Source organism: Falco rusticolus, chromosome 11, assembly GCF_015220075.1.
Source record: "Falco rusticolus isolate bFalRus1 chromosome 11, bFalRus1.pri, whole genome shotgun sequence".
Lineage (NCBI taxonomy): Eukaryota > Metazoa > Chordata > Aves > Falconiformes > Falconidae > Falco > Falco rusticolus.
Genome location: NC_051197.1, coordinates 16,590,933 through 16,603,817, shown reverse-complemented (window position 1 = coordinate 16,603,817; position 12,885 = coordinate 16,590,933). Strand labels below are relative to the sequence as shown.

The 12,885-nt window shown below is 38.5% G+C and overlaps 1 protein-coding gene across 7 annotated transcripts in view; it reads right to left on the bottom strand.

The window, feature by feature from the left end:
* Positions 1 to 2,184: 2,184 nt before the first annotated feature.
* Positions 2,185 to 12,885, bottom strand: part of DNAI3 (dynein axonemal intermediate chain 3) — a 29,264-nt gene continuing 18,563 nt past the window's right edge. For 3 of the 7 annotated variants that reach the window (XM_037404588.1, XM_037404592.1, XM_037404589.1), the window contains 10 exons: positions 12,684 to 12,812; positions 10,666 to 10,739; positions 9,145 to 9,292; positions 8,279 to 8,366; positions 7,201 to 7,331; positions 6,328 to 6,391; positions 5,793 to 5,923; positions 4,778 to 4,982; positions 4,256 to 4,347; positions 2,447 to 3,148 (listed from right to left, as the gene is read on the bottom strand). In XM_037404588.1, the coding sequence (XP_037260485.1) occupies positions 2,963 to 3,148; positions 4,256 to 4,347; positions 4,778 to 4,982; positions 5,793 to 5,923; positions 6,328 to 6,391; positions 7,201 to 7,331; positions 8,279 to 8,366; positions 9,145 to 9,292; positions 10,666 to 10,739; positions 12,684 to 12,812 (1,248 nt within the window). In that variant the 3' untranslated portion in view covers positions 2,447 to 2,962. The other 4 variants (XM_037404591.1, XM_037404590.1, XM_037404593.1 and 1 more) reach the window with 4 other exon arrangements.

The following is a 12,885-nucleotide window of genomic DNA, read 5'->3' as shown; positions in this document are numbered from 1 at the left end:
AGAGCTGAGCTTTTTAATTAGTGGGTTGTGGGATATGTACATATCTGTATGGAGCAGCTGTTAGTTAAATATTGATTTAGCAGAGGAGCTGTGTTCTCTTCCTATTTGAGCTCTGACTGCAAACACTGCTGCAGGTGGTAGGGATGCGCTTGTTGTGTTTTCCTAGGTTTTAATTTAGAGGTAGTTTATTACTATAATACACTAACAAACAAGACTATTTTTCAAACCAAGTCCTATCTGGTGGCACCAAACCTCTCTTAAATCTGACTAAATTTCAATCAAAGCAGTAAAAGTGATGGGGAAATCCTGGCAGTAGAAAGCTGGAGGGGCGTCTTTTTAACACTGCCTAAACCAAATGTGCAGTGTTTGTTTCGGGAGGCTCACAGTGCTCCTGCTCTGTGCTCGGCTGTGCTTTACTCTGACCAAGCAGAGCACCGGGGCTGGCTATCGCTCATCAGCCAAAGATGCTCTCTGCGAATCTCCCACGTGTCAGTCATCTTTTGTGCTTTAGTGTCCGCTGTGACCATATGGACATTTGTTTGACAGGAGTCTGTGGCCCTCGGGCAGTTCAGTGAGTCATGGAAAGAGTGAACTCACCTGTATCGAGTTTAATCTGGCCGCCTCTGACAGATTTAATTTCTGCTTGGCAGGCTCAGCTCAGTTACCTGGCATCTGACCTGGCTGTCGAGACTCAGCAGCCAGCAGAACACGGCTCGTGGAGGAGCCCTCTCTGTAGATGCAGGAGGAACATTAATATTCATAAGCTGTTACTCATTTATGCTGGTAAATATTAAAACTTCCATATAACACCATTTGATCTCTCTCAAGAATAATTATCTTTCAACAGAAATGCGCACATTCAGCAGCTGCAGTGTGCTTGGTAAATGCAGTTTGTTCTAGATAATACTGATTTCCTTGAGGGGACGATATATTTTAATGGCTTTCATTTTCTGTTTGTAAGCATTCACCAGGCAGGCTTAAGTGACAGTTGTTTCCTAATCTGATGATGCCGAGTAAAAGTGGTTCAGCCTGTGAAGCTTGAAGGGTTTATGAATAGTGTGGTCAGATCTGTGCTTTTGGTTCAGCAGCCCCTGCAATTTGTTTAGAAATTTCTGTGCTCCTCCCTTAGTATATCAACATATGGATTCAGCAGAGGTGCAAGAGCCTCCTCTATCATTTAAGTAAGTAACAAAGTGAAGACCTTATAGCATGGTGAATATTTCTTGTGGCTGCATATAAGAAAACAGAACCAGGTTGCTTTTGTGGAGGGAGCACTGATGTTGATGCATAAGCAGCAGCATTATATGATGCCTTTTGAGCACTGTGGCAATCTCCTTGGCATAGATCCTCTCGTAGCAGTGATGGCCATCTCTCTTCTCTGCTGTAGTCCAGGTAACTGTACATGCTATTGGGGAAACAATTGCTTGTGGAAGTTGTAGTGGGTAGAGCAAGGCTGGCTGATGATGAAATCAGCTTTAGTGTAAAAAAAATACCTTTGTTCCTATACTTTGTGAGCTGCAATAACTCATTGATTAAAAAGAGCAATTTGGGGTCTGGTTTTTATCTTTAAATCCTTTAGGAGAGAGTAGAGCCTTTGCATAAGGAATTGTTCCTTCCATCTATGTTCCTGTGATCACTGTGGCCACCTGAGGTGCCCGTGTGCCTGCGGGCCACCCCTTCTGCCTTCAATGTGCAGCCCCATGCCCCTGAGCTGCCAAGTCTCAGGTGAGCATTCTTCACCCTGGAGTGCTCTCTGTCACTGTAGCTCCAGAGCAGGAAATCCTGGACATCTCAGAAAACACCCTACTGCTTGTCCCTAAGTTTTCAAAAGGTGTGGATACTTTGGGGATGAAGGAGGGGATGCTTGCTGGAGTGGAGTAGCAGAATCTGGGTGGCCTATGTGAGTGTAACTACTGGAGCAGAATGGCTTCCCCTCTGGTGGGAGCAGGAGGACGCAGGCTGGAGGCGTGAATATTGGCATGTTGGTTTGACTGGCTGAGTTGTATTTAAGATTTTTACAGCTTATAGAGTCCTGACAGACACAGAACTTTGAAAACTATTACGTAAACAGATAGAATATTCATTATAACTGCATTATATATAACTGTATAAGTGTGCCCAAACTGGTTGCTTTCTAACCACGCTGTGAGTAAACAAACAAACGAAGTTAATGAAACTATAATCTCTAACTGCAAGATGCTTTATTTCTGAAGCTAAACATGTTCTGCTGAAATAAAGAGGTCTGAAATAAAAAGCTCACTGGTTCTAAAGGTGGTAACAGACTCTAAGCATCTGAGGAAAGTATTTCTTGACCCTTTACTTGTCCTAAATCCATTAGTAACTGCTTCTCCAGGTCCAGAAACACAGTATAGTCTGCATTTTCTTGCTCCTCCATCTCTTCTCTTGTTTTCTGTAGAGTAGTCATACTCTGAAGGAAAAAAACATACCAGGCAATAATGCACTGTTAGGCTTTGAAACCTGTATGCAACCCCAATGCTTTCCAGTGGATAGTATCAGTGTTACCACAAATCATTGAAAATAGGCATCACCTAGGGCTAGATTAACTGAATTGTCATTTCCTTGGTTGATTAGTTGGTATTATTAAACCATTTACCAAAGAATGGACAGGCAAAACTTTGCTTATGTGAATAAAGGATGGAAGGCTGGAGTCTTTTCTCGCTTGAAGGAGGAATATTTATAGGGAAGTTGCCAAAATAATTTCTTGAAAGAGCAACTGATGTAAAAAGAAAAGCAAATTCACAGTTGTTAAAATGTCCATAGGCTCTAATAGTCTTGCAGGAGTTTCACTTGACCAAGAGCTGAACTCATGTGAACTAGGAATACCTGTTCCTCTCCTAAGAATTGTAAACGTGAAATAAGGAGCTGCTAAGCTGTTCTGATTCTGTGCATCCTGATTTTTGAAAGAACTATGGGAAATCCTGCCTAGCAAAACAGGTGCGTTTTAAAGACCCAAAGAAACAAAGAAGGTTTTCTTAATTCCAAGTATAACATACTGTTTTCTCACTCTGTGCCTCCAGCTCTGTTTCAATTCTGTTTTGGCTTCAAACTCTTGATACTCTTGAAATTCTTGTTCACGGTACTTCAGATATTTGACTTCTCTTTCAAAATAATCAAGTATGTTGGCGTGCTATTAACACAATGACAAACAAGGGTCATTACATGCCCAAAGACACAGAATTATTGCTGATGATCTGAAAGGTATTATTAGTTTATCTATACTGGGAATGTACCTATCTCTATCTGAATAATTTGCAGCAAAACAATATGAAGATGTGGATTGAAACCAATTGATTTTGGATACAAATATGCATGGGGTTAAGTAATTTTTATTACACTGACTCTGAGTAGATCATCTTTCAAGAACCTGCGCTGAAATAACTAAGCCAGTTGTAGGTTAGTGATTTCACTAATCAGTCCAAATCCTCACTGACCCAACTTCAGGTACAAAGTAGTTGTTATATTGGGCTTATATTGCTATGTACTGTAGCTCTGCACACAGCAAACCTTTATGGGATGTTTAGAAACTATTTAAGTGCATACTTAAACAATATAAAACTGGGATAGGATTGGAAGAAGATTTTGCGATGTAAAAAGACTAGGCAGCAGGCAAGACTGCTAGACTGGATGAGATGAAAACACTAGCTTGATCTTTGGCTGGGAGGTAGGGGAAAAAAACAACTGAAATTTATGTGGAAATAGAAATTAAAACTGTTCCCATGGCCCTTTGGTACAGATAGTCGTTATTTCAAAAGAGAATGAATGAGTGATGATGTTAGTAACAGTTTTTAAAATGTGCTTAAATTAAGCTAGAATCAGGTACTAAGACATGTAAATTGAACTACCAAATTTACAGGAAAAAAACCTGACACAAATGCAGACAAGAAGGTGTAAAGAAAAAGAAACTCAGTATATTTACATTACTATGCACTATATAGCATTGTATTAATGCATGAAATCAGGTGTCACCTTATGCATGTGGCCAAAAATGCTGAACTCTTTATTGCGTTTCCATGTAGCTAGGTTGGACCACTGGAATTTTGCCAGCTGTCACCCAGGCTTCCTTCAGGTGCCTCCTACCTGAGCTCTGCAAAACCAGCTTTGCTACAGGTGGTCTTTGGAGAGCATGGCCATACTGATCTCCAATTGCCATCCATTTGAAAGCAAGATTTTCCAGGCAGGCCTGTTTCTGTGCTGGGTGTTTTCAAGATAAAGATTAATAAAAATTCTTACCAACCTCATTCCTTGAAGGGTGACTTAGTGTCTGACAAATTTCCAAAACATGCAGTACTCCAAGGTCATCAGAAGCAGCTAAAAAATGCTGCTTTGCTGAAAGATATTTGACAAAAAACATATAAACAATCTAAATGCCAACAGTAACGCATACCTCCACCCAAACGCGAGCTACAGAGGGATCATTTTTGTTGTGGTCTCTTTGGTTTATTGTTCACTGCAGCAAAAAGGCAGCCTTATTGCTCATTTTCTTAAGAAATGAAATTCCATTTAAAGTTTATACTTTTTCAAACCACCCTTTTTTAATGTTTTCTGTTGCCTTATGCTATGGTAGTACACTTAGAACTGATGTATGCATTTTTTTTTATATAGAGAGTGCAGCGTACAAGTATATGATTATATATAAAAGTATGTACTTGTAATATGCTATCATATAAGATCATCCAACAGGATTAAGTGTGCCTTGGAGTCATGGGCCATTTTGCAAACAGAGTGGCACAGTAAAGTGCAATCACCATCAACTTACGTGAGGCAATCCAGGGGCTGATGAAAGTGATCATTGAATTGGAGATGTTCTGGAAGTGAGATGGCTCATGAGTTTTCTTCAGTATGTCCCAAATATCTATATTTCCATCATCTCTGCCAAGGAAGAAAATTCCTGGTCTTGTTAAGGACCATTGTCCCACAGTGTATCTTCCTGCAGAGCAGCTTGACTGAAGGATTGGTCCATTCTTAATTTTTTTTGGAAAACAAATAAAAGATAGACCCAACAATCAAACATTGCTATCCACTCACTACTTCAGTTTTCCTATCACTTGAGAATGTTCACATTTTAAATTTTTTCTGTTACTAAAGTTGTATCAATGGCAAAACTGGTATCGCCTGCAGATAAAGAGAATTGTGAGATATATGTATCAGGTTTTTTTACTTCCCCACTTCAGTCTATTAAGTCATCTGCTGTTAAAATCTGTGGTCTTCAGATTTTACCAGGTGCAGCTAACCAGGATTCTTACATGAGAAGAAATGTAAAAAACCATGTTTCTTTGTCTTCATCTGATGAAAAGACTGTGTCCTAAATAAGGTTTCTTCAGACCTGTTTAGCACACATATTGCCTTTATTCTTCCATTTCCCTAGCAGCAGAATTAAGTTGTTGAGAAGCTACAGTTTTCACAAGGTTGGAATTAAAGATGGTCACTTCATTTTTTATTTTTTTTTTCTATAAAAGGCAAGTTTACAAAGCTTTTTTTTTTATTGCGTTTCCATGTAGCCATGTAGCCAGGCTGGACCACTGGAATTTTGCCAGCTGTCACCCAGGTTTCCTTCAGGTGCCTCCTACCTGAGCTCTGCAAAACAAGCTTTGCTACAGGTTTACAAAACTTAAATAGTTTTCTGATGTAAAGAAAAAGGAAATGCTTTCCTTGTACCCCATTTATTTCTAAACTATGAAGCTTTATGACTTAAACATTTCTGAAAATACAGTCTGAGGCTATTATAGTTGTCTTGTATATCTATCAATCATGTTACAACTGTGTTAACTTACTGTAACCTCTTCTTTCCAAATGGCAAAATTCCGGCCTCCAATGCTTAGAATGATGTCTTTAAAAAATGGCGATCTCTGGAGAGTGGTGATAGTTTCAGTGTGGATGGTATACTTCTGAGTGTGCTTCCAACCTAATGGAACGAAAAAGGCAGTTTCTTCTAATTAGTGCTTTAGTGGTCATCTTCACAATGGGAGTTATGCAGGGGGAAATGAGCGCAGGATCCACCACAGGCTTCAAAGATACTAGCCTCTTTTTTTTTTTGCTCGCAAGGTAGTTACTATAGAGTTACTATATAGTTACTTCCATGAGTTGTGCCAATAGGTACTAGTGATGCACCTGTGATAATGGAGAGGGCTTTTGCTATTCTGTCATGACAGCTAAACTGCTTGCACTTTTGAGGGTGTACTGCTAAATCCTGGTGTCATCAGTGAGGTAAGTCTTATTGTAACCCTAAAAAGACAAGGTATAGATGCAAATACTTTAAAGTTAGTGATATATTAAGGTTTAAGCAGGTATTGAGAAACTTGAACTTACTAACTGGTTTTGCTGAGTCACTATCAATTTCCATTTTCCAGTCGGAATAAACAATTTCGCCATCCTGTGATGCCAGAAAAATGAAGTAAATGCTAATATTAGAGCTTGGTGGCTTATACCAAAATGACTTGTTTTTAAGCTGTGACTTAATTATAGCCATCATTAAATATGTTCTGAGTAAATTAAAATCTACATTTGCAGCTAATGACTGGAAAAACACTACAATTTTGGATCAGCATTTTTCAGTTACATATCGCCAAAACAGCTTTACTTACCATGATGTTATGTAGAAAGTCCTTCCTGCAGAATTAGGTGCTCAGTTTTTACAGTTAGTGTTTTGCTCCAGTATTTGGGGAAAACATGACTGGAAGCAAAAAGGTAGCTAGAAGCCAAATTTTCATTTCCACATGAACTCGACACTGGAAAAGACTTTGGGATTTTAGATATGTAGGGTAGGTAGAGGGCTGGGACTTACTAAAGTAGAAATACGTTGTGGGGGAAAATGTAGTATAAATGTTTTTACCTGACATTTGGGGAAACTAAAAAAATGGTACTTATTGCTTCTGGAACAAGGAAGTATTAGTTCGTTCCTGACAACAGGTAGTTACGTTCAGCATATTTTGGAAACGTCTTCTAATTCTGAAGTAACCTTGAAGTAAAGATTCATAGTCTACAAAATATTGGTGGTTTATTATTTTAAGCATGTGGATAAATGCATTAAAATGGGAGTAAAATGTGGCATGTCCAGAAAGATGTTTTTAAACACCTGAAGAAAACGTGCAAGTTCATACACTTGTGAAAACTTATTTAATCATTTAGTCTTTCAGATATCATGAATTAAATTTTCATTAGTAATCTGCTATTTTCACTTACTTCAGTTCCAACAGAAAAGCTGGTGGAGATGCTCTCTAGCGCTTTCAGGTTTTTGCTTGAGGAAGTACTCATCTCTGTGTATGGGCTCTCTCTGGTGGGTACTTCTAGTGTGTTCAGAGATGGTACCTTCTCTGGGAAACAATAGAGGCACATTATTTATTATATGCTTAAATTTATCAGTCCAAGCAAATCCTTCGACTCATAAAGGTAGCTCACACGTAAAGGGGATTTCAAGAGGAGAGATGAAGGAATGCTGCCAAGGAAAGCGGCAGTTCTGCAGGTTAACTTTCCTGGTGGAATCTCCCCATCACTGCAGCTGCTCTGAAGTCACTGCTTCCCATACCCAGACAACCACTTATAGTAGCCTGGTCCTGTTCATCGGTTTTACACAGCATCAGTAGTGTCTCCATGGGAACTGCCCTTACGCATCCCCCTTCGCTGCTGCAGCCAGGAGCTAACTTTTCTGCACCAGGGAACAGTGACAGCGTGCACGGGAGCAGCTATGCTACAGCAGCTCAGCTGCCAGAGAGGTGGTTTTTGGCATGGTTTGCAGTCACTCTTTCAGGTACTCCAACCACAGCTACTGGCTGTCAGCTTGCCAGCTTTACAGAAGGGTTAGTAGCATGTCCCTGCCACAAAGTACCACAGTAAGAACTGATCTGCTATGGAAGGTGAAGCGCTAACTTGACATTCTGCAGCGAAAAGTGACACCTCTATCCAAAGCACTACAGAAATACCTACAATATATACTGTTACTCCAGGATTGTTTTTCTGAAAACAGTATTCTGTAAGGGCTGTTTCAGGGATAAAGAGGCTGGGTGGGGGACCTGAATGGGCTCTTAAGTGAAATCTGGCAGAGTTACTGTGGACACGAGCTGGTCTTTTTGTATGCAATACATGTGCATATCTTTGGAGTCAATACATGTATGTCGCACAGTGAATACCAGTGTATTTAAGAAACCTTTTTTCCCCAGATGCATTTAGCCGTACACTTTGTTGCTCAGCTTTCATTATGTATATACTGAAATATAAGCTTATTAAAAACACTTTCCCCAGTAAGGTGTAATAAAAATATTACCTGGAGTTTTGTAATGATAATGTAGTTCCCTTAAACTAATTCTGACGGGACCGTACTCTGTGCTGGCACCGCTTCCACACAGGTTTATCTGTTCAGAAGAAAATGTATTTGCTAACTCATTTTGTCAGATCTTGGGAGGTATAAGACTAAATTACTTTCTGCTGTAGTGGAACAGGTCTTTTCAGTCTGGAGCGTGTTTGTAATACTCCATGAACAATATCTGCCACCTCACATGCAAGCACAGAGAAAATACAAACCCGTGGCTTCTCTTGTGTTATCCTTTCCTTGTGAGGATTTTGCCATGTTTCTAGCAAAAAACCAGCTCCAGTGGTCATGCTTGTTTGACAACCGTACCAGCTGCAGCTTTTCTGAGTAGCATAGAGCAACGGAGTTTCGGTTTTCTTTTTCTTTTTTTTCTTTCTTTTTTTTTCCCCAGCATTATGTTCAGCCTCACTTTTTTCATAAACTGCTATGACCATTTTCATCAGACTGAATTTTGTGTTGCCAGTAATTATGGTTCTGTTGACCGTGACTGTGTTTCACAGTTTGGGACCCACTGAGATAGCATAGTGGTAGAAAAGGCTGACAGGAACTTACACTATTCATATAACTACTTTTGCCTCTACTGCAGTTTTTAAGAGGCAGTCATGCTGTTTCTTGTGAGTTAGCTTTTCAAAATTAATTTTATTGAAGTTTCAGAAGAATGTTGAAGTCTTTCATTTCATAATCTGAAGGAAATTCACAAAGAAGTCACAATTTGCTGGAAAAAATTGAAGAGTTGGGTAGCAAAATAATACATTCCTATGGAGTTCTAGCCATATCTACAGTTTGGCTTGATCCTTTTGTTCTGTATTTGTGCACAGTACCTTTATGAGAGGCTTCCAGCAGAGATCTAGATGTTTAAAAGTGTCTGGAACATCACGGGACATATAAAAAAATTCCTCTTCTCTTACTTTCTCAGATGAAGGTTGTTCAGGAAGTTTGGTGACTGGAATATCCCAAAATAATATTGAGCTGCAAAATGATTTTATAATGTTATTCCCTGTTTTTGTTTCAAAGATCAGTTTGCCACACACTTTTATTTTTTTTTTTAACCTTTCATCTTCAAACTTTACGTAGTAATAGATAATCTGAAAAGCAGACAAATGCTAGATACCTAATTGCTGCTTTTGTAAATTATGGTATATGTTCCTTTATTCGCTATTTCATCAGTTGTTATCTATACCAAAGCAGCTAGATAGCATTCATATAGTTCGCTTAGGGAAAGTTACTGTGTGAAATTCCTGGAAGCTGAGAAAACTGGACAGAACTCTGTAGCAGGTAATCTAGTATTCCAAATTGAACCTCATCCCCAGTTCTTGTGTATACCATTTGGTGACTTTCAAGTCAAATGGTCCCACTCACTGGGATGAATCTGTCATCTCATTGGAGTTTTCAGCCCTTGGATTGTTCCTGTTGCTCTACTCTGGACATTCATTCCCGAATTTAATACAGACTGATAGTTTTCCTCATTGCTGAAATCTCTTTCCGTTTTCTAACAGGAGTTGCTTTTCAAGAATACCATTACAGTGACTTCCCTGCCCTTACTTTTAGGTGAATACTTCTAATTTGGAGCCCTGATGTGTGAGTAGTTTAAATTATTTTTTTCTGTGTGCATTACTTGCGTTACACTGAAAACTTATGAACAACTGTACCTGTAATCATTCTTCTATCTTAATTCTTTGAAGCCTTCTCTGTATTTGATTAGGGAAAATAACTTTGTATCATTACCAAATTTTGCACTCTCTGACCCTCCTTTTGATGTAACTAGCAAATACGTGATTGAGCCCAGCCATGCATCTTTAAAGCTTTAAGCTTTTTGCTATCGTGAAAGCTAAACATTTATTTCCACTTCTTGTATTCTTCCCCCTCACCAGCCTTTATCACAGGATAATATCTGGTCATAACCGCCATGACTCTTCAGTCCAAAAAAGAAGAGATTCACACAGAACAATTTTGCCAGCTAAATTTCCAAATGTAAATATAGTTTTCAGTATTTCTGTGGTCTCAGAATATTTAACAGCTTTTTGTGCAAGTCATATAATCAATGTAAGTGTGAAGGTATGGATCTCCAGGCTAGTGTATGTGTGATCAACACTCTTCTTAAGGTATACACAGAATATAAACGTTTATGTGTGAGGTTCTTCAGTTAATGAACCCTTAATGCCATTACTGTGAAGGGTGTAACTGGCCATGAATTTGATGTGCTTATCTTCTGCATACAGAATTTCAGCTGTTCAGGGTAGGCTGATAGGAATCCAGGAGCATGCTAGTTAAATCATGGAGCAAGCTCTGTAAAGCTTTCCAATGGAAACTGGAACATCTTGCAGAGTATGTATTGTACATACCAGTCGGGAGAGCAGGTTACTAGCTGCACGCAAATTTCAGCTCTGTTTTCAAAAGTAGCACCCATTCGGTTGTCCTAAAAATAACAGTAATAATAATTACAGGCACTGAAGATGAGACAAAACAATCATACTCTGCTAAGTGAATACTAAAACAAGTAAAATGGGCTTCTAGAAATAAAGTCACTGTTTATGCTTGGGTAACGTTTGCAAATCAGGACTTACTAACTTGTAGTTATAAAGTCAAGCTATTTTACAAATGTACTTCAAGTGAACTGATACCAGTTTTGCCTGCTGAACACCTAAAATTTCATATTAAGTCAGCAGGGTAAACACTTGCTGGCACCACGGCAAGTCAGGCCCTCCTTAGGTTGCCACGTTTGCAACGTTTTTTAATCCAACTTAACCAAAAAGCAAATAATTGAGAAATTTATCTCAAACAGTTAAGTCTAGTGGGAGTGTTGTCTCTTGGTCTAGTTTACACCACAGGTCATCTCTTTTACCATTCAGCTAGACCACGCTGCAGGATGGTAGTAGTGGCTTCAAATATTAGTTATTAATAGTTTAGTTTGTGTATGTGGGGTTCTGCTGGTTTTATAGTACTTACCATTTACCAAGTAGTCATTGCTTTATACCTTTATTTTTTTCAGAAAAATAAAGGAAAGTTGTCAGGGTGGGAATGAGTGATTATAGGCTAGACCCTGACTAAATATATTTTGGCTAAAACTGTACTTATCAACTACGTGGCAAAGTTTTAGCTACTTTATTTTTTTTCTTTAGGCCAAATCCTACTTTTATTTTCATTCATGAGTTGCCTACCTGGAGTCAAAATGGTAGTCTCAGAACCACGCAAAACTGAATTAGGTTTTGGATATAACTTTGAATACTTTTTCATCGATATGTAATAATAAACTGCTAATTTTAGGAACTGTGCCGTAAAAACTGTAATGTTGTGCAAAGGCCGACACACCTTCCATGCTTATGTAACAAAAAGTATGTCCCAGTACAGGTTGCTAGACATTGACAAAGCGATTCCTTTGCCAGTGTTATTTATCAAGCACAGGTCTCCTGTATCTGTTATCCCACATGGACATGAAAACAGCTTTCTGAGCCTAAATCTTGGCAAAAAACCCCCACACCCAAACAACAAAAAACCACACCATTCTGCTATCCAGTCCCTTTCTTTGTGTAAAACGCCTGGTACCAATTAGTATCCGTGGGTGGTACTACTGCAGCATAATTTAATAATGAATCGTTATATCAGGCTGATTATGATATTTGTGCGCCCTTTTCCTCGCTTTTCTGGTAATGTTGCAAAGGCCTGCAGTATCTATAAAGTCTTAAAAATTTGTTTTAAAAATTATTGATACATTCATAAACCTTCTAAAGATCTCAGTTTTCTTCCTCTTGACCTGCTCTTCTACTGTCATTATTTTGCATTTGACTACGTTTTCATTTCAAATTGGTTTGGGCAATGATTTGCAGTATTTTGATGGTAAATTACCCAATACTCCTGTAATAGTGTTGAGCCCTTTAACTACATAGACCCTAAGTACTATGGAGCTCTAAAATCATCATAGAAAATGTAAGTTTTGAGTACACAGGCAGCACCTAGAAGAATTAAGGTAATTACAGTAACACAATTCTTGGGTGCCTAGATATTTGGGTAATTGAAATTATTTCTCTGAATTATTGGTGGCAGGCTAGATTGCTCAAAGTAGAAATTCAACGTATTTTAGATACGGAAGGCTTATTGTAATTTTGAATGCTAATTTTCAGTAAAGCTACAGTGGTTTTTTTTCCAGTAAGAGCAGATTCATATCAGATTGAGAACACAGCACAGCTGTAAAGCACAGCAGGACAAGTGGCACCATATTATTTAATATTTAGAAAATGCAGTGAGAAATAATGAAGGCTATTACAAAAAATCGAATCTTTAGTATTTTATCTTCAGTTTACACTATGATTTCTGAGGTTGTAGATAGAAAAACAAAAGAAGAAAAGTGAATTTTTAAACTCACCTTAAAATAATCTGGGAGCCAATGTATATCTGTTACTGGTTTTTTATGACTATACTGTATGGAAGAGACTGCACAGCATCTCACTAGAGGTGGCTCTGTGTTACTCTGCTGGACTTGCATAAGTGACGGCTAGAAATGTTTTAAAAAGAGATATCTTAGTGTATTTCCAAAAAATGATAGTAGAACTGTCAAAGAAAAAAGG